At 43.1% G+C, this 25,694-nt stretch overlaps 1 protein-coding gene across 18 annotated transcripts in view; it reads left to right on the plus strand.

The window, feature by feature from the left end:
- The window catches only part of FRAS1 (Fraser extracellular matrix complex subunit 1), a 293,322-nt gene that overhangs the window by 180,842 nt on the left and 86,786 nt on the right, over window positions 1-25,694 (plus strand). For all 18 annotated transcript variants that reach the window (XR_010601697.1, XR_010601696.1, XR_010601695.1 and 15 more), the window contains 4 exons: window positions 1,484-1,810; window positions 8,110-8,263; window positions 15,709-15,887; window positions 19,274-19,390. Coding sequence is in view for 15 of the 18 variants with exons in the window: in XM_065597477.1 (XP_065453549.1) it covers window positions 1,484-1,810; window positions 8,110-8,263; window positions 15,709-15,887; window positions 19,274-19,390 (777 nt within the window). In the remaining 3 variants the exon portion in view is untranslated. The remainder of the gene's footprint in view (window positions 1-1,483; window positions 1,811-8,109; window positions 8,264-15,708; window positions 15,888-19,273; window positions 19,391-25,694) is intronic.

Here is a 25,694-nt window from a genome sequence, read left to right on the forward strand (position 1 = left end):
TTAGGATGTTACATGGAATCATTTGTGTGCATGAAGCCATCACTTTAGATTTCTTTTTAATGTGCATGTCAGGGAATAGATAAGTACCCATAGTCTGTATCGTGTGCGTTTGCAATGGTGTTCCTTATATGACAATATCATCGGTTTAATAACGTTTGTTTTTGAGGAAAAGAGTGGGTCTGAGAAGAAGAGGAGCTGTTCTAAAAACAACCCTGATTTCAGCAGAGGGATATTAAACTAAGATTATTATTTAGTTGTATTATGGTTGTGTCTACAGGTTCCAACAGGGGTGAGGGCCCCATGATGAAAGGCACTGTACAGATACAGAACAAAAAGATAGTCTCTATCCCTAAGAGCGTACAATTTAAAGTAGATGACAATAGGCAACAGGTGGAGACAACCTGTTTTCTTTGGCTTTGGGTTTTGATTAGAAAAAAAAATCCCTTTTCTAAAGTTTCATGGTGCCTGCTTCCTAGATAAAGGGACACTTGAAACCTGAAGAAAACACACTTACACAGATACGTATCGGTTATAATGAAACAGTGACCTGTGTTATATGCCTTTCCCCTAACCTGTCTCTGTCTTGTCTAGTAGATTTTAAGCTCTTCAGAGCAGGGACAGTCTGCTGCTCTGTGCTCGTACAGTGCCTAACGCAAGGCGGCCCTGATCTCAGTTGCTGCCTAGGCACTACCATAATAAATATGATTAATAATGTTGCCATACTACCTGAGACTGCAATTTCATTTGATTACAAAAGCGAAGCATGATTGGACCTGGTCATTACCTGTATGGGAGACTTCCACGGAACACCTAGGAAGTCTCCCAGGAGCTGCAGAAATGGGTAGTGGTGAATGCAATAGGTGGCACTCTTCTCTTGGGTTACATCTAGAGCCATTACCCAGTATGTGCAAGAGGGGGCGGCATTGTCTGTTCCGTGAAGTTTCAGTTCGTATTTTTATGTATGTTTTCCTCCTCATCATAGTCTTACCTCGATAGGAATGATGCCTTCTTCTTCTTGGTCATTGGGCAAGTGAGAGGGTTGTAACTAGATGCTAGGGCAGCTCTACGAAAATCAGGGGGAAAAGAACTTGAAGTCAGTTATTGCTCGGAGTTCCCACTGACTTTAGCAAAACCAGGCTTTGTCCCTGGAGGTTCTTATCGAGCTATCCAAGTAGAGCAGCAAAGGGGATGCAGACCGTGAGCAGGTAACTACACTGCTTTATGCATAAATGTCCTGAGGCTTTTTGTTCAGTTTGCTAGTGTGAGAATCCCACCTTCTTATGTAATTAAATCTGTCTAGGTAGTCTAAGTTCTACCCTCCTGGGGAAACGTGCAGTTAGTGAATCTTTCTTGTTTACAAATCGGAGCTTTCCAGCACATGAAGGGAATTAATCTCCCTGCCCCACACCTTACTTCCCAGACTTCCATCACCATTCGAGCACTGTCGTTTAGCAAACAGCTAAGAGCTGGTTTTATGTTTCAGGCCCCATATGTGCTAAGGAATGAAGTCCTCTTTATCAGCACAGGGGATGTTGGATCAATAACAAACGTGTTGCTTGATATTCGAGACAATGACAATCCCCAGGATGTAGCGGTGGTGGTTTTAGATCCTCCACATCATGGCCAGCTGGTCAAAGCTCCAGGGGACACAGCTTCTGCAGCCCAAGTATTCCATCTTGATGACCTGGCGAATGGACTCCTACGTTATGCTCACGATGGTTCTGACAGTCGGGATGATACGGTTCTTCTGCAAGTGAACGATGGGCACCACTTCCAGAATATCCTGTTCCACATTAAGATTTCTCCAAAGGTATGTTCCTTTCTGCAGTGGCCAAGCTAGTAGTTTATAAAAGCAGTATATCTGGTGGGGGAGGTTAGAGACCAGACATTGCTGACGGGGATGTGGCAAGGGAGGGGCAAAGCGGCAGGTTGGGTTTGCAGAATTTTGTCTGTTGATGTTTTGGTTTGTAGACCCAGAATGGTTCCACTTTAGTGGTTCAGCTTAGCTAAATAGTTCCTGTTTCAGTTCATCTCTAGCTTCAGTTTGAGAGTTGAAAATGCACCATTCTTTTTTGCTGTGGGAGCAATGGACATGTGAAAGGAGGGGAGCCTGACTCCACCCTCACTCCCTGGGAGGAAGGGGTGCAGAGAGGCTGGTCGCAATCAGCAGGCAGTAGTGTGATATTGGACATGGGCCAAGTTCACATCTGGGTCCAAACTTCCCCTAAAGTCTGAGGGTGCACTGATCGGGGGATTTGGGACAGCAAATTATAAAATTAGGGGCAAGAGGCAGAGTTCTGATCCAGATAAAGATTCAGACTTCCCCAAAGTGTGGAGGTGGTTGGGGTTGTGATTGTGACTGGCTTTAAAGCAAGTTATTCATTTGACCGGAGGTTAGGTTATGTAGCTAGGTAACATCAGTGGAGGAGTATGGAAGAGAAAACAGAACAGCTTGGTGTTTGGAAAAGAGAGCTCTTCTGTTAGTTCCTGGCACAGTAAGTTAGTATTACATAGTCAATAGTCAATTGTGAGAAGAGTGAATGCATCTGGAAAATGAATGGATCTCAGGAAACTATCAGGAAATGAAACCTACATAAATTAAAAAGCTTAGTTAACGAGGTGTTTGATTTGCTGACTTCAGCTTTAAAGGGATGGGGAGGTATTGAGTGTAATGGGTTCATGGCTGATCAACGTCCCAAAGCTATCAAGATCACTGACGTTTAATAAACTTTACTTAATACTTGACCCTTCTTAATATTTGGTAATGTTCCTAGAGATATTTGAGAAGAAATCCCTACAATTTAACAATTCTTATTGTTTATTTTAATTTAATTCTTCCATTTTTATTAAAAGCTGGATGTTCCCACCTGTAGTAGTGTTATTCCCATTCTAAGTACAGGGAATACTGTGGCAAAGAAAATTATGGTGCAGTATCTATTTTTAAATCACATTACTTAAAAAAAAAAAAGTAGAATGCACTGTGGAAGACAATTTGTATGTCAGACACTAAGATTGTGTAACAATCATTTCAATAATGTGTGGTGTTGTCATAAGATAACCGTCTTCAAAAAGTCAAGGATTTGTCCACCTGAGAAGAGGTCAGATTTGTGCAGTCCTACTATTGTGTATTGTGGAAACCAATAATTACAACGGACTTCCCTATATAATTTTGGCCAAGTTGCTTAATCTTTCTGTGCTAATGGTACAGCTATTCTCCCATTCTTTTGTCTGTCTTGAAAATTGTAAGATCAGATTGTAAGATCAGGTCTGTCTCTATGTGTACAGGGTCCTCTTCTCTTCTGAGGCTTCCGGGTGGTACTATAACATAACATAAAGAATAAAACTTAGTTGTGTGACTCGAGCGCATCCATCTGATAATCAGAAAGGACTTCTTCAAAACTACTGGTGATAAGTCATTTGGGTTCCACCAGAATTAGAGTAGCCACCCCCATCGTGTCTGTGGATCAGTTCCCTTTTGCTACTTCCCCAGAGCACAGAAGTTAGCCCTCAAACTAACAGCAAAAGAATTGTTTGGGTGCTGCTCAGTTGTTGAAAGTGCCAGGTTCTGTAGCAAATGACAATGAAGGGTGAATTGCTGAGTATAGTTTGTTTTATTAGCCAATTTCACTCTCCCTTGTCTCTGGTTCTTTTCTGGAGTCCTCCTTTGCAACATTTAGCTACAAAGAGCAATGAAGGCAGTGAGACAGAAATGAGAGCAGAGCAGGATTGAGCATGGGATAGGGCTGGCAGGTGCCCAGTTTCTGCCTTATCCTAATTATCACCTTTCTGCAATAGCTCTGGGAGATGAATTGGATGCAAGGTTTAGTTCAGAAGAGGTGCTGTCTAGACACACACAAGACTTCTTTTTTCTTCCTAGTTTTCATGTTGTTACAGATTCTGCTGTAACTCTAGCTAGGTACTTTTTACCCTTGCTTCTAATCTAAGTACATGAGGCTTATCATAATACAATGCTGTATGATCGTATGTGCTATGTCCTCATTTGAAAACATTTCTAGGATTTCTACTAAATTGGCTTAGAGAGTAACCTTTTACGGTTACATCCATAGAAGCACCATATTATTAGAATCAAAACATGAAGTAAGGACCACTGATTCTTTCGAGTATTATGTAATTGAGATATTGGCTCATCCATTCCCACTGAGTTGGTTTTTGCAAAGTATTTGCTTGAGTGCTTGTGTTTGCTGATAGCCTGATCTTCAATACACTGGACCCTCACTAGAACGCCCGTCTATATAGCGCAAATTCGCATATAACGGTCGCAGCCACTTTAATTGCAATTTATTTTAACGCGGTCCCCACGTTAACGCAGTACCGCGCATGGATCCCAAATCCTGCGTTCTAGCGAGGGTCCGGTGTATTTGTAAGACCCCCATCCCAGAACGGTTGGCTTCATTTTCAAGAGCACTTAGTAACGATTTGCATTTCTGTATTGTGCCCTCTGGCCATTTTAACTTTGATGTGGCTGTTGGTCCTGCCACTAATGATGTTCTATTGGGAAACAGTGAGCCCACACCCTAGAAAATGTGCCATCTGGCAACATCAGATCGGCCAAAGCGGGGGTTAGACCTGGCTGCATGTTGTGTGTGTGTTGTAGGTATCAGCCTGGGTAATGGGATATGGAACCCTTTCCCTTCCAGGTAGCCAAAAGATACTTCAATCAGATGGTTGTGTGATGTTCAGTGTAGTAAGGGCTGATTCTCATCCATTACGAAATGAACCGGGACTATCTCCGGTGGGCAGTTTCAGCAGGAAGGCCCAGATTTGAACGGGCGTAGAGACTGAACTACCTTCTCACCACTAGGGGCGATTCAGCCAGCTCGGGATCGAGGCACATTGGCAGGGCAGTGTGGCGGAAGCGTGACCGGCAATAGCTTGTGCTATACTGGCTGAGTGGTTAAATAGAGAGGACTTTAGTCTTCAGGACTGCTTAGTACTCACAAAAGTGCACATGTGTGCAGGTGCGTTCACACACACACACACACACACACACACACACACACACGAAATGAAACTATCAGCCTTACCACCGGTAAACAAAAATCGGACATGGTTCCAGTTGTGTAACTGACCTGCGCGGGAGAACTGACTCTGGCCTACCTAAAACTTGTCACTTACAAATAAAAGGATTAGCAAGCAAGAAGGAACCTTTTGCTGAGTACGTTTTTATTAATTAGTTGGATCACAGCATCAAAGCCAGCTGGGAATGTTGTTGCAAAATGACTGACTGATTTATTGTGGGGAATGAAGAGCCCTTCATTCATTCATCGCTTGGAAACGAGGAGATGCCATTGTTACTCTGGAACTGTGACCTTGCTTTTAATTAACATTTTCTTGGAAATTTTTTCTTCTCATACAGTGCATTTTTGGCCCTCGCCTCAAAGTACTCTGAAGCACGGCTGCTCTCTCGCTTCTCCCCAGCCATAATAAATCTGGTAATCTCTCTGACCCTTTCAAGCTGGTAATTTCCTGCTGCTGATTTATGCTTTGATGTTAAACTCCATAAGTGCCGTGGCATCACTGACACTTGAAGACGGAAAGTTGCCATGGGTATCGTTAGGGTTCTCCTTAGCTGGCGATCAGTTCTTTCTTACTTCTGCTCAATTCTTTTAAAGAATAAAGTGATCATTTGTCCTAGGGGAAATGCTGATCCTAAATGATGTAAACCTTAGGACTACATGACATTCTGATTTTTAAAAATAGCATTATGCAAAATCAATATTAAATGGATTAAAATGTGATCGGTAGCTTTCTAAAAAGTAATTGTAAATGGGGAGTTGTCATACAATGGGGATGTTTTAATGGGGACCTGCAGGGATCGGTTCTTGGTCCTGTGTTAAGGTGACCAGACAGCAAATGTGAAAAATCGGGATGGGGGGGGGTTAATAGGAACCTATATAAGAAAAAGACCCCAAAATCAGGACTGTCCCTATAAAATTGGGACATCTGGTCACCCTATCTAGTGTTGTTCAATATTTTTATAAATTATTTGGAAGCAAATATAAAATCATTGCTAATAATAATAATATATGGAGATATACCTATCTTATAGAACTGGAAGGGACCCCAAAAGGTCATCGAGTCCAGCCCCCTATCTTCACTAGCAGGACCAAGTACTGATTTTGCCCCAGATCCCTAAGTGGCCCCCTCAAGGATTGAACTCATAACTCTGGGTTTAGCAGGCCAATGCTCAAACCACTGAGCTATCCCTCCCCCTCCTTACTTATATAAGGTTTTACATAACACAAAACTTGGTGAAGCGGTAAATAATGAGGACAGTTAAATTATACAGAGCAATCTGGATTGCTTGGTAAACTGGGTTTATTTAAACAACATGCAGTTTAATGCAGCCAAATGCGAGGGCATACATGTAAGAACCAAGAATGTGGGTCACACTTACAGGGGGACTGTAGCCTAGAAAGTAGTGACTGAAAAGGATATAGGGGTCCTGGTGGATAACTCAACTGAAGAGGAGTTGCCAATGTCAGGCTGTGGCTAAGAGAGCTAGTATGATTCTTGGCTGTAATGCAGCACAATATCGAATAGACGGAGGGGAGTGTTATTACCCGTGTATATGGTATTAATGAAACCATTACTGGAATACTGTGACATGTTCTGCTGTCCGCACTTCAAGAAGGATGTTGAAAAATTGAAAAGGTTTCAAAAAAGAGCTACGAGAAGTATTTGGGGTCTGGAAAACCTGCCTTACAGCGGAAGACTTAGGAAGCTCAATATATTTAGCTTATCAAAGAGAAGATTGAGGTGACTTGACCATGGTCTATAAGTACTTACATGGGGAGACAATTTTTGAGAGTAGAGCACTTTTAATTTAGTAGCCAAAGGTATAATAAGGTGGCTGGAAGCTGAAGCTGGATTAGTTCAGTCTATAAATAAGGCACAGATGTTTAACAGTGAGGGTAATTAAGCATTGGAACATTTACCAAGGGATGTGGTAGATTCTTAATCACTTGAAGTCTTTAAATTAAGAGTAGATGTCTTTCTCAAAAATCCGCTCTAGCTAAACCACAAAATATGGGCTTGATACGGGAATTGCTGGGTGAAATTCTGTGGCCTGGGTTACACAGGAGGTCAGATGAGATGATCATAAGGGCCTCCTCTGGTCTTAGAGCCTATTAATCTAGGAACTGACTTTGCCTCGAGACAAATTTGGCTCCCAAATATTCATTTTCCAGTTGGAAAACTTCCTCTGCCACAAATAAAGCGGGGCAGAACAGCAGGTTTATGTGTCTCCTCCAGACACGCTACCACACCCAAACTCCTCAGTCATTTCATATCTTCGCAAACACTTTTGCAATTGCAGAACTATGTCAGAAAAGTTCTCCCCGACGTGTTGTTGTTTCTAAAGGTGTTATACTTTGACATGCTTCCTAGGATGTGAAAGGGGTGAGAGATTGAAGTGATTGCCAGGGCCTGTGTGTATTGAAGTGTCACTATTCCACTATGATGAAAATTACAGACACTTAAAAAGGTTGAGAGTGTTTTTATTATGGGTTGTTTTTAAATGAGGGTGTGGTTTATAACCATCCTCGAAGAAGTGTGTTCGGGGAAGGGATTTAAAGAAGGGAGAGATAGTCAGACAAGTATTCTAGTCCTGGACAAAGGTTTTAGCAGTGGAGATAGTGAGGATTTTTCACAGTGTCATGGAGATTAACCTGACAGAAGAGAAGCTGCAAAGGGAAAGGGAAGTAGATGCACCAGGAGTTGAGGTCGAGGAAGACAATCCTGTTTAAATGAAGAGGTGAAAAGGCCACTCAGAGAGACGGAGGATGATGGTACAGGAGAGGATTAGGGAGGGAGTGACTTGAGATCAGGAGGAGTTGGACAAGAAGAAAGTCACAAATGGGACTGAAGGAGCAGAAAGTGAAAGGTGGGAGGGAAAAGGAGGTGGGAAATGGAGTTGGTAGGGCAGAGAGCTTCCCTCTTTGAAGCAGATGAGAATCAAAGAGATCAGCTGCATCATGTGTTCTGCAATATTCAACCTCATCCTTCTTGTTTAAAAGTTTGTTTATATTGGCCCATTATCATTGCCCTTCAACCAAGCCTCTGCTTTTCTCCCCTCCTTCCTCGCAGAGTGATGGAGGCCCCCGGCTGGTTTCTAACCCCCTAGTGTGGGTCCCAGAAGGAGGGATGCTGCAGATCACCAACAGAATTTTGCAAGCAGAGATGCCTGGTGCCAGTGAATCTGAGATAACTTACACGATCATCAAGGACCAGCCAAGATACGGTAACTTCTTGTAGATCTTTTACTACCAGGGGACATTGCGGTTGTGCTGCTCCTTCTTCTCCTTCCCTGGCGTCTCCCACCCTTAACAGAAGTGCCAGGTTCTAATTCTCTGGGAGTCAGGCGTGCTCAGCACTGACTAAGGATATTATAATTTCATGGTATTTTGTACACATGAAATGTCTTTGAAGAACACAGTTAGTTATAGGGCTGTGTTTAAATACAATCAGCTATGAATACTTGCATATGATGTCCAAATCTTACAGCTGGCCAGTTAAAATGGGTGCGTAGGCTTGTAAAACAGTCATGGCTAGATTCCAGTCTGAATGCCCAAATGGTGGGGCTGCACATTCCGTTTCATTGTCCATGTTTGCAGATTCATTGAGCTCAATGCAGTTAATACGGAGTTAGACCCAGATGCTCAAAGGTATTTAGGCGCCTAATTCCCATTGATTTCAGTGGAAGCTAGGCACCAAGTATCTTTGAGGACCTGGGACAAACACCCTCATGGGAGCACAATGTCACCCACTGTTTGACAAATGGTAACATTATGTGATGCAGTGTCGTCGTAGCCGTGTTGGTTCCAGGATATTAGAAGGACAAGGCGGGTGAGATAATATCTTGTATTGGACCAACTTCTGTTGGTGAGAGAGACAAACTCTGTGTAAGCATGAAAGACATTATCTCATCCTCCTTGTGTCTCTAATATCATGGGATGAATTTTGGCTTAAGAGCAGCACAGAGTTGCATATATCCTGGGCACATCTGAGCAAAAGCCCACTGAGGACAAAACAAATTCATTTCTTGATTATTTTGTAATGAAGGGGTTCATTGGTACGAGCTAAATTGCTGGTATTGGAATCCTTATATAAGCCTTATATCGCCTAATTCCCACTGTGGGCTCTGATCTCTGGGTGGCTGCATTTACAAGCAGTCCACAGTCTGCAGAAAGGCAGGTGTTAAAAGCATTCTACGGGCTGAGGGGAAGGGAGGGTGGTAAGTAATGGGATTTGTGACTGAGGTACAAATTCGGAGAAGCTAGATGGGAAAGAGAACAGAGCCATCAGGCTGGAAAATAAATATGAATAAGAAAGAAGAATGGTCATTTCCCCATCAGATGTACTGTTTGATTAACAAGGACAAATAATCTTTAAACATCCTTTAGACCCAAATGAAACTGTATTTAATTTGCTGAACCAGATCAAATTAGAAAGGGTCACTTTAACAACACAGACTCTGCACTTCTGCCTGTTATTCTTAGAGTAGGTTTGATTCTTAAACAGCTGCTGACACCTCACAGAAGATGTTGATAAAAGCAGTGCTATTGTTCAGTTCATATTTACATACCCCCCATATTGTCTGTGGGTAAGGTGTGTGTATCGCTTTTAATCATTTGAAATATTTGTATGAAAACAGGAATTTTGTCTTTAGGAGTTCATCTCCCGCAGCCTAACCCTTATTTGAAGTTATAATCCTCTGGTTGTATCATCGTAATTATCTCCGCAACAACTATTTGTGATGATATAAACAAGGTTTATGGCTTCAGATTAGGAATAAACAGCAGAAGCCTTTGATCTTCAAAGTTTTCTATGAAATATTATCCCTGGTAGTAGTAATAATAATAATTAATAATTTAAGAAATAGCAAGGAAATACAGAAAACTGGTCCTGAGTAAAAAAGGATCAAAAGAGGACTCCTGTACAAGCAGAATTCCAGATCCGTGAAACTTGACTAAATCCTGGCCCAATTGAAGTCAGTCTCAAAACTCCAATTGACTTGAGTAGGATCAGGATTTCACTCCAGGTCTGTAATATTAGTAAAATGAATGGGAATTGGACATCCAAAGGGACTGTCTCATGTGAGTAAAGGTATCGGAATCAGGCCTGTCATTAGATTGAAGGACCATGCTGCTAAGGGAATATTAATGAAGGTGTCAGTGTGTGACAGGGTCGCCGGATGCAACCTGGACGGTGGGACGGCTGAGCCCTCTGAACTCACCAACCTGGGTTGCCGCTCGCACTGTGACGCTGATGTCAAGCTATAACACTCTGATCAGCACTGCATTTACACCGACATCCACAGGCAGGGACACACTGAACTGAGTTACATGGATGATGTCCCAGCCACTCATGAATCACCAATAGAAAGGCTCCAGCCAATTCCCCCCCCAGCTCCCCAGCCTTGCACCCCAGCACTGTACCGTCCTGCGCTGCTCAAGGCTTCCTTGGGCAGTGCAAGTTCATTAGTTCACCGCTCCTTCAGTGTTGAATGGACACACGCTAGCCTTTGTAAATTGAGCTGAGATTTCCCAAGCCAAATCACACTGTTTTAGGTAAAATATAAAACAGATTTATTAACTACAGAAAGATAGATTGTAAGTGACTATAAGTGGTAGGCCTACAAGTCAGAGAGAGTTACCTTAAGAAAATAAATTTAACATGCCTTCTAAATCCTAAACTTTTAGTCTAAGCAAGAGTTGAACCAAACAATGTCTGACCCTGGTACAAGCAGGTTACAGTTCCTCAGTACACAGGCTGGGACTACCTTCCAGCCTGGGACCACCCTTCCCCAGTTCTAAGTCTTTGTCTTGAGACATTCTTTTCCAGGTGTTGAGTTGGGGCGGGGGGGAGAGGCTAAGTGATGATGTCATTGTCTGTCCTTTTATATCTTCTTCCTGCTTGCTAGAAAGATCCTTGCTGTGACGTGGTGGTTAGGCAACCTCCATTGGTCAGGCAGTCTCCATTGCATACATACTCTCTTGAGAAGTCTATGGGATGGCCCTTGGGAGAGTGGATTCCCTTTAAAGGCCATCAGCATGTGTCTGGCTGGTCCTCTGTTGCAGTTGAGAGGTTGGCTGTGGGTGTCTTCCAACCTCACAATATATTTCAGTAACACACATTGCTACACTTCATAACTGCACGTATAATGTAGCACATACAATCCAAAAGGATATTAATGTTCACCAGATCAAGACTTTTCAAATGATACCCCCCAAGGCATGCATTGTACAAAACCTATCATAATCATGTCATAATGATGAATATGGGGTTTCAGGGTGCTACTTTGAGGTACAGAGTGCCACATAGTGATAAAACAGAAACACGATATGCCAGCCTGTGTTTTTTTATTACTCAAACATCATTCGAATGCGATTTTGGGAAATGAACTGAGAGAGTTTAAAATGAATATGTTGCAAAGCAGAATTATTATTTCTACAAAAAGAGCTAAATAATTTATATGGGTTTTGATTGGTGGCTACAAGGGATATTTTCAAAGGTTAATAGAGAGGTGGAATGCACAGTTAAATACAGATTATTCAGTGGGATGTTGGAGTTTGCTATCCGTGCAGACTACATTTGTATCCATGAGTACTAAAACATAGGGTGATGTGGAATTATTAGCACAGATTATATGTAACTCCAAAACAAATGAGTAAAATTAAATTTTGGGGACCAGATAGATCCTCAGCTGGTATAAATTACCCTAGCTCCATTGATTTAAGTGAAGTCAGGAATACTGTGTCCGGTTCTGGTGTCCCCAATTCAAGAAGCACGTTGAAAAATTGGTTTCAGAATAGCAGCCGTGTTAGTCTGTATCCGCAAAAAGAACAGGAGTACTTGTGGCACCTTAGAGACCTACATGCCCCTCTGCCATATACATTGGCCAAACCGGACAGTCTCTACGCAAAAGAATTAATGGACACAAATCTGACATCAGGAATCATAACATTCAAAAACCAATAGGAGAACCCTTTAACCCGTCTGGTCATTCAATGACAGACCTGCGGGTGGCAATTTTGCAACAGAAAAGCTTCAAAAACAGACTCCAACGAGAGACTGCTGAGCTGGAATTGATATGCAAACTAGATACAATCAACTTAGGCTTGAATAGAAACTGGGAATGGCTGAGCCATTAAAAACATTGAATCTATCTCCCCTTGTAAGTATTCTCACACTTCTTATCAAACTGTCTGTACTGGGCTATCTTGATTATTACTTCAAAAGTTTTTTTTCTCTTACTTAATTGGCCTCTCAGAGTTGGTAAGACAACTCCCACCTTTTCATGCTCTCTGTATGTGTATATAAATCTCCTCAATATATGTTCCATTCTATGCCTCCGAAGAAGTGGGCTGTAGCCCACGAAAGCTTATGCTCAAATAAATTTGTTAGTCTCTAAGGTGCCACAAGTACTCCTGTTCTTTTTGTTGAAAAATTGGAGACTCGTCAGAAAAGAGCCCTGAGAATGACTAAAAGATTGATAAACATGCCTTATTGCTAAAGACTCACGGAACTCGGTCTGGTTAGTTTATCAAAGAGAAGGGTCAAGGATGACCTGATCACAGTCTATAAGTATCTACCTGGAGAAAAGAAGCTTGGTGATAGAGGGGTCTTCATTCTAGCAAACAAAGGTATCACAAGAGCAAATAGCTGGAAGTTGAAGCCAGACACATTCAGACCCTAAATGAGGTGGAAAATGTTAACAATGAGGATAATTAGCCATTGGAATAATTACCAAGGGGTTGTGGTGGATTCTCCGTCGCCGACCATTTTAAAATCAAGATATTGGAGGTTTTTCTAAAAGATTTGCTGTAGTTCAGCCACAGCTATTACACGTGACGCAGGAATTAATTCAGGGAAATCCTGTGGTCGGCGTGGGTATGTTTGCACTGCGCAGTAACCCCAGGCTCTGACTCCGGTTTGAGCCCAAGAGCCCTTAACATCCACACACAAATCAGTCAGCAAGCACTCAGGACCCTGGTCTTAATACCCCGTAAGAGCCTTAAGAACCTGAGTTACGCAGTAATTCAGGTCCAAGCCCGGTCATTTTGCAGTGTGGATGCAGGTCAAGCCATACACCGAAGGTCTGCATAGTGCAGTATGGATGTGTTAGCATGGCTGTGAGACCCAGGTGTAGTGGTTGCAAAGCCAGGATTACAATGCAGTATGGACACTCGAGCATGGGGTTAGAAACACCAAGTCTACAAGCATGGGTCCCACAGATCTGGGCTTAGAGTGCAGTGTAGACGTACCCGTGTTGTACAGAAGGTCTGACCAGATAGTCACAATGGTCCTTTCTGTCCTTAAAATTGATTAAACTATATGTGCTGAGGATCCAGCCCTAGAACTGTATACAAAATGTGATCTAGAACCCATTAATATGAGGAAAAATCTCTATAATGCTCCTATTGCAATTAACAGAAAAACTGTTATTGAAGTCAATGGTGCAGGGTTGGGCCATCATTCTAGACATGCGACCATGTTTTGTTCTGAAGTTATTGAATATATATACCTGATTTACCAAGTGTGTGGGTTTATTTAACCCAGGTGTTTGCATTTTGAAATAATTTAGAAGTTCTAGATTAAATAGACATCACAGCAGCCCTATGGGAGTAGCACTGTCAGTGGCAAAAACATTTATAAGAAGATACCGAAGAAAGGAATCTACACCTTCAGCTAAATGGAATCATTTACTTTAGTGTCAGAACGGATGCAGGGTTAGGAATGCATGAATCCCAAGAGAACCTCCTAATACCCATTCAGAGATGAGGCAAAGACATTTAAGATCACATGGGTTTCTTATTTGATTACCAGTTAGATATCATCTACTTTTTAAAGATGTTTTATCATTTTGATAGTGTCTTTTTTCATAAGTTTTTTGTTTGATTTGTTTGTATTTATATATGAGATTTTGAGCAAACTTTGAATTATGTTGCTCAATAAAATAAATAAAATATTTAGGACCAAGATTTTGATGCCCTTTCAGTGAGTAGCACTTGACTCTGTGTAGTCTCATGGAAGTCAGTGGGCTACTCATGGAGTAAAATGTTGTTCAACATGAGTAAGGGATAAGAATCTTCTTCTATATGTATCTGGAGGGTCAAAGTTGATCAATAACAGGATTGATCCTCCAGTGATAAACATTGTCATGGCTGCATTGAACCCAGTGGAGCTAGGAAAATTTACATCAGCTGAGGTTCTGTCTGGCTGTGTGTAAAAGCTGATATAAACAGAATGTTTTCTGTGTGATATCAGGGGATCTTTAAACTGAATATTTGAAGGACATAAATCCACACCGTGTAGAGGTCAAGCATAGGAGTTTATTACATACAGTGCTGGCGGAGTGCCACCTTGCTTATTAGGCTCAGAGACACTGTCAATCAATTGATTACAATGGAATATATAGATTTTCCATGGGCGGGGGAAAGTGACGGGGTAGGCAGTTCCACACCCCGGGATAGGTTTTGCAGCAAGACAAGATAGCACATTAGCCAATGGTTAAAGGGTTACATAATGTCTCCGCCCATGGTCTCAAGTTAGCAAGTTAACATTTAATTAATACTTTGATAAAAGGTTATTAGTATAAAATTATATATATTGAATTCTGATTTGGGGTCCATAGGAATGGAGCAACTCCTTTGATTGTCCAACAGGTACATTCCTAGGGGTTAAAGCAAAGAAACAGTGAGAGTATATGACAATACAGATTGTCTCCTTTATGTCTTAAGGCAGGGCATTGGTCCCTTGGAAAAGAGGTGGAAGGATGCCATATCTTATATTGACATGTGCCAATTTTTCATAAACTTGAGGTTGGATCTGTGGGAAGACTGTTTTCCTTTCAGGAGAAACACAATAGGAACAGGGATCCTTTGTTCAATTTGAAACATTGGATGAAACATAATTATTCAGTTATTGCTTCAACATCTGGCATTTCTACTGACCAAGCATATCTTAGCAAAGGCAATGTTATCTTTTTGCTTTTCTCTTAGCTAATCACTATTAGCTAGGCCTCTGGTCTCTCAACCAAACTGTGGACTTTGGGTCTGAAAAAGAGCTGGCCCAATCCATATACCAGGTTGTTATATAAAATGCACATGGATTTTAACCCTTCAATATTATTCTGACTAGACGCTATAGATTTGCAGATTTTTTACATCAGCTAATAATACTGGGTGTTTGAATGTATTAGTTTGGCATTTCTATATGTGCTCAATATTTCCACTTAATGAAATTAGTAAAGAATAAAATTATGGGGTTAAAAGGTGCACAAAAGCATCAAACAAACTGGGCCAGAAAGAATTCAAGTGCACTCCATATGTTGACACAAACCTCTCTGTACACATAGGAGTAAGTAGCGGGGTCTAGGAGCAGTGTACTGGCACTTGGGAAACATGGGTTTGGTTGCTGGCTCAGCCATATGCCTCCTACGTGGCCTCTGGAATCTTCCCTGTGCCTGTCACCCATCTCCAGAAATGGATTCCCCTACTGCCCAGGGGCGTTCGGAGGCTGGTGATTTTGGAGTGTTCTCATCTAGAGCCAGACCAGTAAACAGAAGAGGCTGCCAGTGGGTGAAGACTTTTTCCCCTTTGAATGCACATTGGTGGTGGGGAAGGACACACACTCCTCCTTGTCTCATGCATGACCTCTCCCCATTCACCTCTGCTTTCTCAGGGGAGGTGGTTCTTCTGGTTCCAATGCCAGCAGATGGCCCAGCTGACTCATGGCAGCGTCTGCCTGATGGAAGAGCCGCCACGCCAACCACCTCTTTCACCCAGCGGGACGTCAACGAAGGCATTGTTTGGTATAGGCACTCTGGATCCCAGGCGGAGAGCGACTCCTTCTATTTCCAGGTACTGCCCGTCTTGCCATCTGTCCTAGAGCAGCTTTTATTTTCCTCTGGGACTTACTCTGTTTGCTGTGCCTTATCCATTTTCAGGATCAATATTGGTGCCTGCTGACTGACAGGTTTAATCATAAAAAGGCTCCCTGTAGGTAGGACCAAATCTTAGTCTTAATGCAGGTAAAACTCCCACTGATGCTAAAGAGAGTTTTGTCCGACTGCAGGATTTGGCCCCTTGTAACGACTGCAGTAGTAGAGGTATCCATCTGCAGAGCTGATTTATTAGGCCAACTCTTCTATGGTGATGTTGACCTCGTTCAGAAAGTCACAGACCACATTGCAGATCTAGGGAAAATTGCCTTTCAAACGACATACCAAGGGACTGCCAACTCCTAGAAGTTTGTCTGATTCGACGTCCATCTCAAAGAGGAGTAGACTCTTGAGAGGAAGTTAAATTGCACCACTCCAGTAGTGATATCCTGCTGGTAGCCTCTCTAGGCAGGAGATGGAGGAGTAAAGTCATTAAAAAGGTGTGAGAGAATGACTGTCCCCAGAATGAACAGGTGCACAATGGTTTATATGTGCATGGCCTGGCTTAGGACTGCCCGAGAATGAAATCCGCAGACTCATTACAGCATTGGCCTCCTAAACCCAGGGTTGTGAGCTCAATCCTTGAGGAGGCCATTTAGGGATCTCAGGCAACAATCTGTCTAGGGATTGGTCTTGCTTTGAGCAGGGAGTTGGACTAGATGACCTCCTGAGGTCCCTTCCAACCCTGATATTCTATGATTCAGTGTGCCCAGAGACTGATGCTTGCTGGGGAAGTGATAGTATCTGGATCTACACAGAATATTTGTTGTTTAAAAATGCCGATGCTCAGGGCACTCCACTTTTCAGGAGCCCTGCGATGGAGTCAGTGTTGGTGCGTAGGGGAGGTCTGGGACTGGCACCCACGTTTGGAAGGGAATAGGGCGGTGGGGCCGAGAGGCGTATTTTCCCCACCAGCCCCACAGACATCGCTAGAAAGACATAACCCAGCTTATTGCACTCTTATCTTTCTGTAACCTCTTGTAATAGGAACCCTTTTCCAAGATAAGGAGTTTCCAGGGGACAGCTGTGCCTTAGGCGATGTCCTGGGAATGACTGAGTGGGGAGCAGAAGGAGGGGAAGGAAACAACACTCCATGAGGAGATGGTTGCAGAGTTTTCCACTGCCAGGCCCCCTCCCATATGTATATCTCTGTATCTGGGTGATTCATCCCTGAGAAAAGCATCACCTCGAGATTTGCTGCTGCAATTATGGAGGTGTGGCTCACGACTCCAGCATTAAGTTCTGTTTTGCACGTAAAGCAGGGATTTAACTTCTTTGTTTTGTATGAAAAATGCAGCCTGCTCTCCCCAAACGTACTGTGCTTACTCTGAGCAGCGAGTGGATTTTTTTGAGAGTTGAGTTAGATTTGAAAACACCAAGGCCAAGTGCCCATCTCTCTCCCGGGGTTCCCTCATGTAATAATTTAATTTTCATAACAGACTGCTCCTCACACTCCATCAATAAATGTGTATATATAGACAAAAAGGCACAAAATACACCCCAGCAGCCATTCTAATAAAATAAACCCCACCTTCCCAGTAGGCAGAAGGATCATAAAATCCCTCAGACAGTACCTTGCATTTTGCTTGGGAAGTTTAACAGTCTCCCATAATGCTAAGTCAACATGAATATTTGCGTGCAATATTTGTTACATTTGGTTTACAACCTAGAAGCTATTACTGACAGGCAATTAAGGTAATTTCTGAAGTAATTAACATAAGTGATAATGAGGAAGTTGAGAGTGCCAGATGTTGAGCAAGCTAATCTTTAATTTAATTGCTATGTTGCTGTTAGGTATATGCCTTTTGCATGAGTCAGACGTTTGTTTTTAGTTTCTTGGTGCAGTGACAATAATTGTATGAGGCGCCCTATAGGGAAAAGAAGCTACAGCGTGCAGTGTCACATCAGAAGATCATAATACATCTGTCTGAGTGCAGAACAGTGGATTGTGACTTCCTAGAAAAGGCAGGCTTATGTGTTTTCAGCAGCGCTCTGGGAATTGTAGTTCAAATGACATCAACATAAACAGACCCTGTGAGTGATTAAAATCATTTCGGTTTTACTCTTTTAGGCCCCAATTCCACAAAGCATTTTCATGCACGTTCTCAACTTGAAGCGGGTGTTAAGTCCATTCTTACTCAGCAAACTGTTTGAAGTTCTATTGAAGTCAAGGACATACTGGGGCCTAATCCTTCCCTGGTGTTGAGTGCCGATGTGGGGTGCTGAGCAGGGAAGGCAATGAGAGCTAAGGGCGGTTGCCGACTTTCAGGATTATTCTAAGCTTTTCTAGCATAGTTTTTACGCTATGTTTTAGTGCTTTTAAATTTTTGTAAAAATAATTTTGCTGGTTCCATGTGTTTATAAAAAGAAAAAAAGAAGCAGCAACTGCAACTGGACTGTGATGAGTTAGATATTAATTTCATCTTGGTATTGGGATGGTGGTATGGATCATCTTCCAGTGTGGAGCACAAAGTCGTCTTGTGCAGCCTTAACCTTGATAGTATATTGTATCAAAGCCAGGGCCGGCTCTGGCTTTTTGGCTGCCCCAAGCGAAAAAAAAACAAAAAAACCCTACGGCGTGGCCGGAGCGCGGGTGCAGGGGGACTGGCTGGGGTGGGGGAGGGGGACGGAGCAGGCAGGAGAGAGAGAGAGAAGGGGGCGGCCAGGGCTACAGCGGGGGCGCTGCCACCTGCCGCGAGGGCTCCGCTCTGGTCAGCGGGGAGGGAAGGAAGAGGACTGCCCTGCAGGGCACTCCGGTCCTCCGCGCCGCCGCCCCCTACAGGGTGGCCGGAGCGGAACAACAACAACAAAAAAAGCGGCCGTGCCGCCCTAGGATTGGGCAGAATGCCGCCTCGAACAATCTGCCGCCCCAAGCACCAGCTTGCTCAGCTGGTGCCTGGAGCAGGCCCTGATCAAAGCATAGTACAGTCTGGCACCTACTATGTGAGTGCATTTGGATTACAGAGAAGCAACCGTAAGAGACATCTGGTTGAAGGTACAGTATGATTTTTTTCAGCATTTATCATCTAGTTCTATTGCTGGCTCATGTTCTCAGGATCAGCCCCTAACTTTGTCCTACCAAAGCCAGAAGGAGCTAGGGTGACCAGATGTCCCGATTTTTGGGTCTCTTTCTTATATAGGCTCCTATTACCCCCCACCCCCTGTCCTGATTTTTCACGCTTGCTGTCTGGTCACCCTAGAAGGAGGAGTAGGAGAGGTTAAGAAGAGGGCCTAGAAAGGCAGTTGTGTTTTCAAGCAATAGCAGTTCTTCATCGTTGCGAATGAATTGTGTTCTTGCATTTACAGGTATCGAGTGCTGCTATTCCACAAACCCACCTGGAGACCCACATGTTCAACATTGCCATTCTCCCACAGATACCTGAAGCACCACAGCTCTCACTTGGGTCCTCTCTCCACATGACTGTAAGTCTACCCCAAAGCCACTGAATAATTGTCACTGCATTTTTCCTTCTCATTATGGGAGTGCACTGAGACCAGACTTTGCCACCGAACAATTATCACTATTTGCTTCCTCTTAATGTTGTTCAGTCTGTGCATTGTACCTGATTCAAGATCAAGGGAAGTTTAAAGAAAGAGTGCTATACAGCTGGATGCATAGTAGAAAAAAGAAAAGTGAAATGAATCATAGTCAGCTCAGATGTTGAAATGTAAAAAAAAAAAGTTGGAAAATCAATATGAACAGAGGTGATTGAGATAAAATTGTAGATTGTAGAGGCTCTTAATAAAGAAGATAAAGGAAGAAACTACATTTTAACATCTTTTCAAAGAATTCCCCCAGTTCTTAAAACCCCATGTATTACAGAGGCCATTACAGTGGGAAAAGGCAAAAAGCATTGGGCTAGAGAGACAATAACAAATAGATCTATGAGTAACTACACTGCAATCCATATTTACAAAGATCACAGTCCGCTCACAATGACAAAGTTCCAATCCATCAATCTGACACCCAGAAACATTTATTATTATATTTTCCTAAAACATTCAGACATGTCTATTACATTTCATTGTAAATTACTCTTTTTGAAGCATTGGCACTGGAAGTAAGTATTGCGTTTTTATACTGTCATGTAATCTAATTCAGTTGTTTCCCTAATCATTTTAATTTGAAGAGACGCCTGCAAGGCTGGTGGGAATTAAATTAGACACACAAGAAGTCTGGTAGGGGTTGGCAGGTGTATGTAGTGTATTTGGCGTATATTTTTGCTTTGTTCTGCTGTCTGCTCTGTTCCTGTGACCTAGCAGAATGCTGTTGTATACCTGAATCCTCCTTGGAGTGTTCTGCTGATAGCATAACCCACTGAGACCCATGCTTTATGCCAACAAATAGACCTTAGTTCGACTCTTCCTTTCTCAATGCAGACTGATACAAGGCTCACTGATGTCAAGAAGAGTCTTTTCAGTTAGGTCAGTGGGCATCAGGAGTTCATGGTTCAGTGATTAATACAGAGAAACTCAGACCTTCTACAAATTGGGCCAAATTCGGCCTTGGCATAAATTGATGCAATTCCCATTAGCGTCAATGGGACCTGTACCTGATTCACCAGGGTTGAGTTTGGTCCATATGGCCTGTTTTTGAAGTGTAGGATTGCTACTCACACTTGTTATTTTCAGCATGACCCTGATTTTAAGATCGTTTCAAAATATCTTCAGGGAGAATTCAGCATCATTGTCTTGATGTTGGGTTGTACAACCCCTGACAGCATTGAGCTAACATGTTGTGACACTGGCTTAATGGCATTGTTGTTATTAATATGCTCAGAAGTGTACTGGGTACCTGTTGTTGGGGCGTAGCTACCCCATAGCACACATTGCTGGTCACACATTTCCCTCAATTTCCTCCTCTGAGGTGGGTCTCTTTGGCTCTCCACATGCTGGTCTGTGCTGGAGATGGGACTTAGCCCTCTGGCCAAATCACAAGCAAACCTGTAGCAACAGTTCAACAAACAAAAAGGTCTTTCTGCCTCTTCGCTCACCCTCTGGGCCTTGCTCGCAGCCCCTTTCTTGGCTACCTGTGTGAGTTATTCTGGTTCTGGGACAGAGCTCTGGGTCCCCAAGCTGGTTCCCGTGGAGTACCATTCTCAGCCACTTTTGGGCTCTGTTCCTTGAATCCTTCCCTGCTGTGGTACAGAGCACTGGGCTGCCACACTCGTTTTCTGGGAGTACTTCGTCTCCTGCAGACCCTGGATCAGGCCTTCCATAGAAGCCTGCCCACTGCCTGTGGTTCCACCTCAAGATTGATCTCATTCTCAGTCCTTTTATAAGGCCCATATGTCCATTAAGCTGTCACCGGACCCTCCTTAGTCCCTCCACCTCCGGCTGGAAGCAGCTAATTAATTATGGCCAGGTGTGGTTGGCCCGTCTCCCCTTAAAGGGGCCAGTCACCCTGTGACTCTGCCTTATGAAAATAAGTAAAGATCCAGTCTGTGCCGCAGAGAGTCAATGAGACCCAGCAAGTGAGGGTCATAAACAGACAAGTTGATAGTGGGTTGTAATAAGGTCATGTGGTGATTAAGGCATGTGGACATCTCAATGGCTCTGCTACCTGCTAAAAGGTATATTCTTCCTGCACTTCCCCCTGTGACGGTGTGCAGTCTATATGGTTTTATAAAAACATGATAATAAGTGAATATAATGTAACTGGAATATGCTTCATGCAAAAGGTCTCTTGTAAGGTATCATTACAAAGCTTATAATCTACTGAGTGTGATCATCCTATTTGTATAAATGTACCACTCTTGTATCTAAAACTAGAAATATAAAATATAACTCTGAGGGCCTATTGTAATTATGCAAAGTGTGGGCCATTAATGGTGGTTGGAGTCTTGATGACTCCCATTAACCAGGACCATTGTCTGCAGATGGCTGTGTTTACCTGTGAGTCTTCCTGTATATGTGTGTGCTGGCAAGTGGGTAATGAAGTCTTGCAGTGACATGTGATCATGTCACCTGAACTGGAATCCATCTTTAACCTGGTGCTTTTCCAGTGAGGGGGGGTGGAAACCCAGAGGGACAAAGGGTTCCTGCCTTATGCAAAAGATATATAAAGGGGTGGAAGAGAACAAGGGTGGAGAGGAGCCATCATGAAGAATCCCCTAGCTATCACCTGAGCTGCAACAAGAGCTGTACCAGGGGAAAGCATTGTGCCCAGGCCTGGAAGGTGTCCAGTCTGAGGAAAAAACGTACTGAAGCATCTCTAAGGGTGAGATTATCTGTATTTAGTTTGATTAGACATAGATTTGCACATTTTATTTTATTTTGCTTGGTGACTTACTTTGTTCTGTCTGTTACTACTTGGAACCACTTAAATCCTACTTTCTGTATTTAATAAAATCACTTTCTACTTAGTAATTAACTCAGAGTATGTATTAATACCTGGGGGAGCAAACAACTGTGCATATCTCTCTATCAGTGTTATAGAGGGCGAACAATTTATGAGTTTACTCTGCATAAGATTTATACGGGGTAAAACGGATTTATTTGGGTTTAGACCCCATTGGGAGTTGGGCATCTGAGTGCTAAAGACAAGCACACTACTGTGAGCTGTTTTCAGGTAAACCTGCAGCTTTGGAGCAAGTAATTCTGACTCTGGGTCTGTGTTGGAGCAGACGGGAGTGTCTGGCTCAGCAAGACAGGGTGCTGGAGTTCTGAGCTGGCAGGGAAAACAGGAACAGGGGTAGTCTTGGCACATCAGTTGGCAGCTCCCAAGGGGGTTTCTGTGCTCCAACCCGTCACACCCCCCACCCCCGCCATGTTTGCTCACAGATGGCCGAAGTGAGGCTTTAGGAGGGATTTGAAGGTGGCCTGGTGAACAACTTTGGGGCAGGCGTCCAAGCATATGGGAGATGGCTTGGAATTGCCTGTGAGAAAAGCCATTGCTGAGTGGAGGGGCTAGGAGAGAAGGTCAGAGCTGTAGGCAGGGGTGCAAGATGGCTGGTGTTGGGAACCAGGGCTAGCCGTCTGAATGAGATGCACAGGCATGTCTGACCTTATTAGCTATTCATTCTTTATTCATGATGAGTTAAGTGCCTACGGCATGCTTGGCTCTGTCATAAATCCAGATAAAGACAGAGTCCCGGCCCAAATAACCTTGCAGATAGACAAAAACACAAGGGGAGGATAGAGATAACTTTAGATCTGCCTATTGTAGATCCTTATACAACTCCCATTAGCACAGTCTCTGCATGCCCCACCACACCTCTGTGAAGTAGGGCAGTGCTGTTATGCCCATTTTATAGAGGGGGAACTAAGGAGCAGAGAGACTAGGGCCAGCTTTTCAAAGCTATTTAGGTGCCTAAAGATGCAGATAGACGCCAAGAGGGATTTTCAGAAGCGCTTAGGTACCAAACTCCCACTGAAATTGAAAGTAAATGGGAGTTAGGCACCCTGGTGCTTTTCAAAACTCCACTAGGCTTCTTTAGGCATCTGCATCTTTAGGCACCTGAATACCTTTGAAAATCTGGCCCGTAAGTGACTTGCCCAAAGTCACACCGGAAATCTGTGATGAGGCCAGGAAATGAAGCCAGGTCTCACAAGCCCCACCCTGGGACCATCCTTTCAGGTGTAATAGGGGTGGGTGGGGAGTTCTTGCTGTTTCATATTGGGTAGGTAAAGGTTCAGTGCTAACCTGGTGAGCGATATACTGTGGAAGAGAGTAGTTAGCATGTGATTTCTTAGAAGAAATAGGTTTCCAGGTGGCACTGAGGGAGGAAGGCCTTGAGTCTGGGAGGGAGTTCATTCCACACATTGGGATTGGTGAGGTAGGAAGACAGGAATGGGTGAAGGAACTGAAGGGAGTGGTGAAACTGGGAGCAGTGAGATCATCATGGCACAGTGGTCTTATCAAGGTTTAAAATAAGGGCAACCTGCTGGCAATAATAAAATCTGTTCAAGCTGTTATTTGGAGCAATATTCGGTAATGTATCGTTTTCCTTTGCATTTTTTTTTTAAAACAAGATTCATGGGGGAGGTGTCCGATTGCTCCATGCAATGCTGGATTTTATAGCTAATTAGACCACAAAATCCAACAGTGTCATAAAATATTGTGCTTTACTTGAGGGGGCTCATCACAACCTCTTTGAGAGACAAATATGCCTTGGAGGCAATTACAAAGGGACCATAACATTAACTCTTCTCATCATAAAAAGACTGCAGTTCCCATGTCAGCGTGATTGAGTTCTGCTAATCCGTTTTCAAATGTCTAAATTCCTTCAGAATTAGACTGGTGTCTTTGCTAAAGAATGAGCTCAATGCTAAGTCCTTCTACAGCACAAGATTGGTTTGACTGATCTGGACTAGAAAGGTCAAAGAAAGTTAAATGAAAGTTTGACGATTAAGCTGGGCATGTATCTCTAGTGTTTCCTTTTTCAATTATGCATCAAGTTACACCTTTCCCCAAAGATATGATTGATGAGGTGAGCATGTAGCTTCTCTGATGGCAAACGCTAGCTGAGTGTAAGCTGAGATCACATTTGTGGGGGTGGAAGGAAATTCTGTCATTGTTAAAGTGCAGTTTTATTCCAAAAAGTGGCTCTGTAAAATTGACACCATCGTTGTCATGAGACTTGTTCTCTTTATGCATCAGAGCCGTATCTGCTGGAGTCAGTGTCAAAAAGAACTTCCACTGCCATCAATTTCTGTTAGCTGGACAGAGCCAACGTAGCTAAGAGGTAGCAAGCTGGATTCTATTCCTTCATGTGCATCATCAGCAGAATTGTTTTCTAAGTTCCTTTCAGATACACTTGTGCAAATGTGCTGAAAACAGTGGGGTTGAACAGGTGTCCCGAAATACTGATTTATTTAATGAATGGTGTATATTAGAGTTAATTTGCTTTTGCTTTTTACTCCTACCTGTTTTTTAAGATGTAGTTTGTCAGGAATGTTGCTGTAATGGTGCATAATGGCAGCATCAAAACTAGAACTTTAATCCAACTAGGCTGAGGACAAATATACTCCCACAGTGAGCACTGGACATAAGGTTGGGGTTATCTGTTTTTTTATTCATTGTGCAGTGTATTTGGATACAAGAAAGTACTGTAGGAATTACAGGCTTACCATACAAGATAATTAATTCACTTTTTCATCTGAGGATCTCAAAGTATTTTACAAAGGTGGCTAAATCTCATTGTCCTCATTTTACAAATGGAGAAACTGAGGCACAGAGAGCACATATAATTAGCCCGAGGTCCTACAGTGGCAGAGCCAGGGATGGAATCCTGGTCTCATGACTCCTAGGCTATTAGTCCATGTTGTCCAGAATCCTGCCTTCAGCATTCGTCAGTATCTGACACTTCAGAGACAGGTAAAATCACACCTCATAATAGATCTAGCCAATTGTGTAATACTGAAACATGGGAATTCCATACATAGTCATAGAGTTTACGACCAGAAGGGACCACCAGGTCATGCAGTCTGACGTCCTGTATATCCCAGGCCACTGGCAACACCCAGCACCCACATGCTAACCCAACAACCAAAATTAGATCAAAGTATTACAGCCCATAGGAGACTAGCTATTATGTGCCACAGGCAGAGAATAGGAGTGACTGAGTTCACCAGTGACCAAGGCCCTTGCAATGGCAGGGAAATGATTGTGAGACACTGCCCAGGTGATCCTGGCAAGTGACCCGCACCCACACGCTGCAGAGGAAGGTGAAAAAATCCCAAGGTCACTGCCAATCTGAGCTGGGGGACGACTCCTTCCTGACAC

Source organism: Chrysemys picta, chromosome 5 (assembly GCF_011386835.1).
Source record: "Chrysemys picta bellii isolate R12L10 chromosome 5, ASM1138683v2, whole genome shotgun sequence".
In the NCBI taxonomy this organism is placed as follows: domain Eukaryota; kingdom Metazoa; phylum Chordata; order Testudines; family Emydidae; genus Chrysemys; species Chrysemys picta.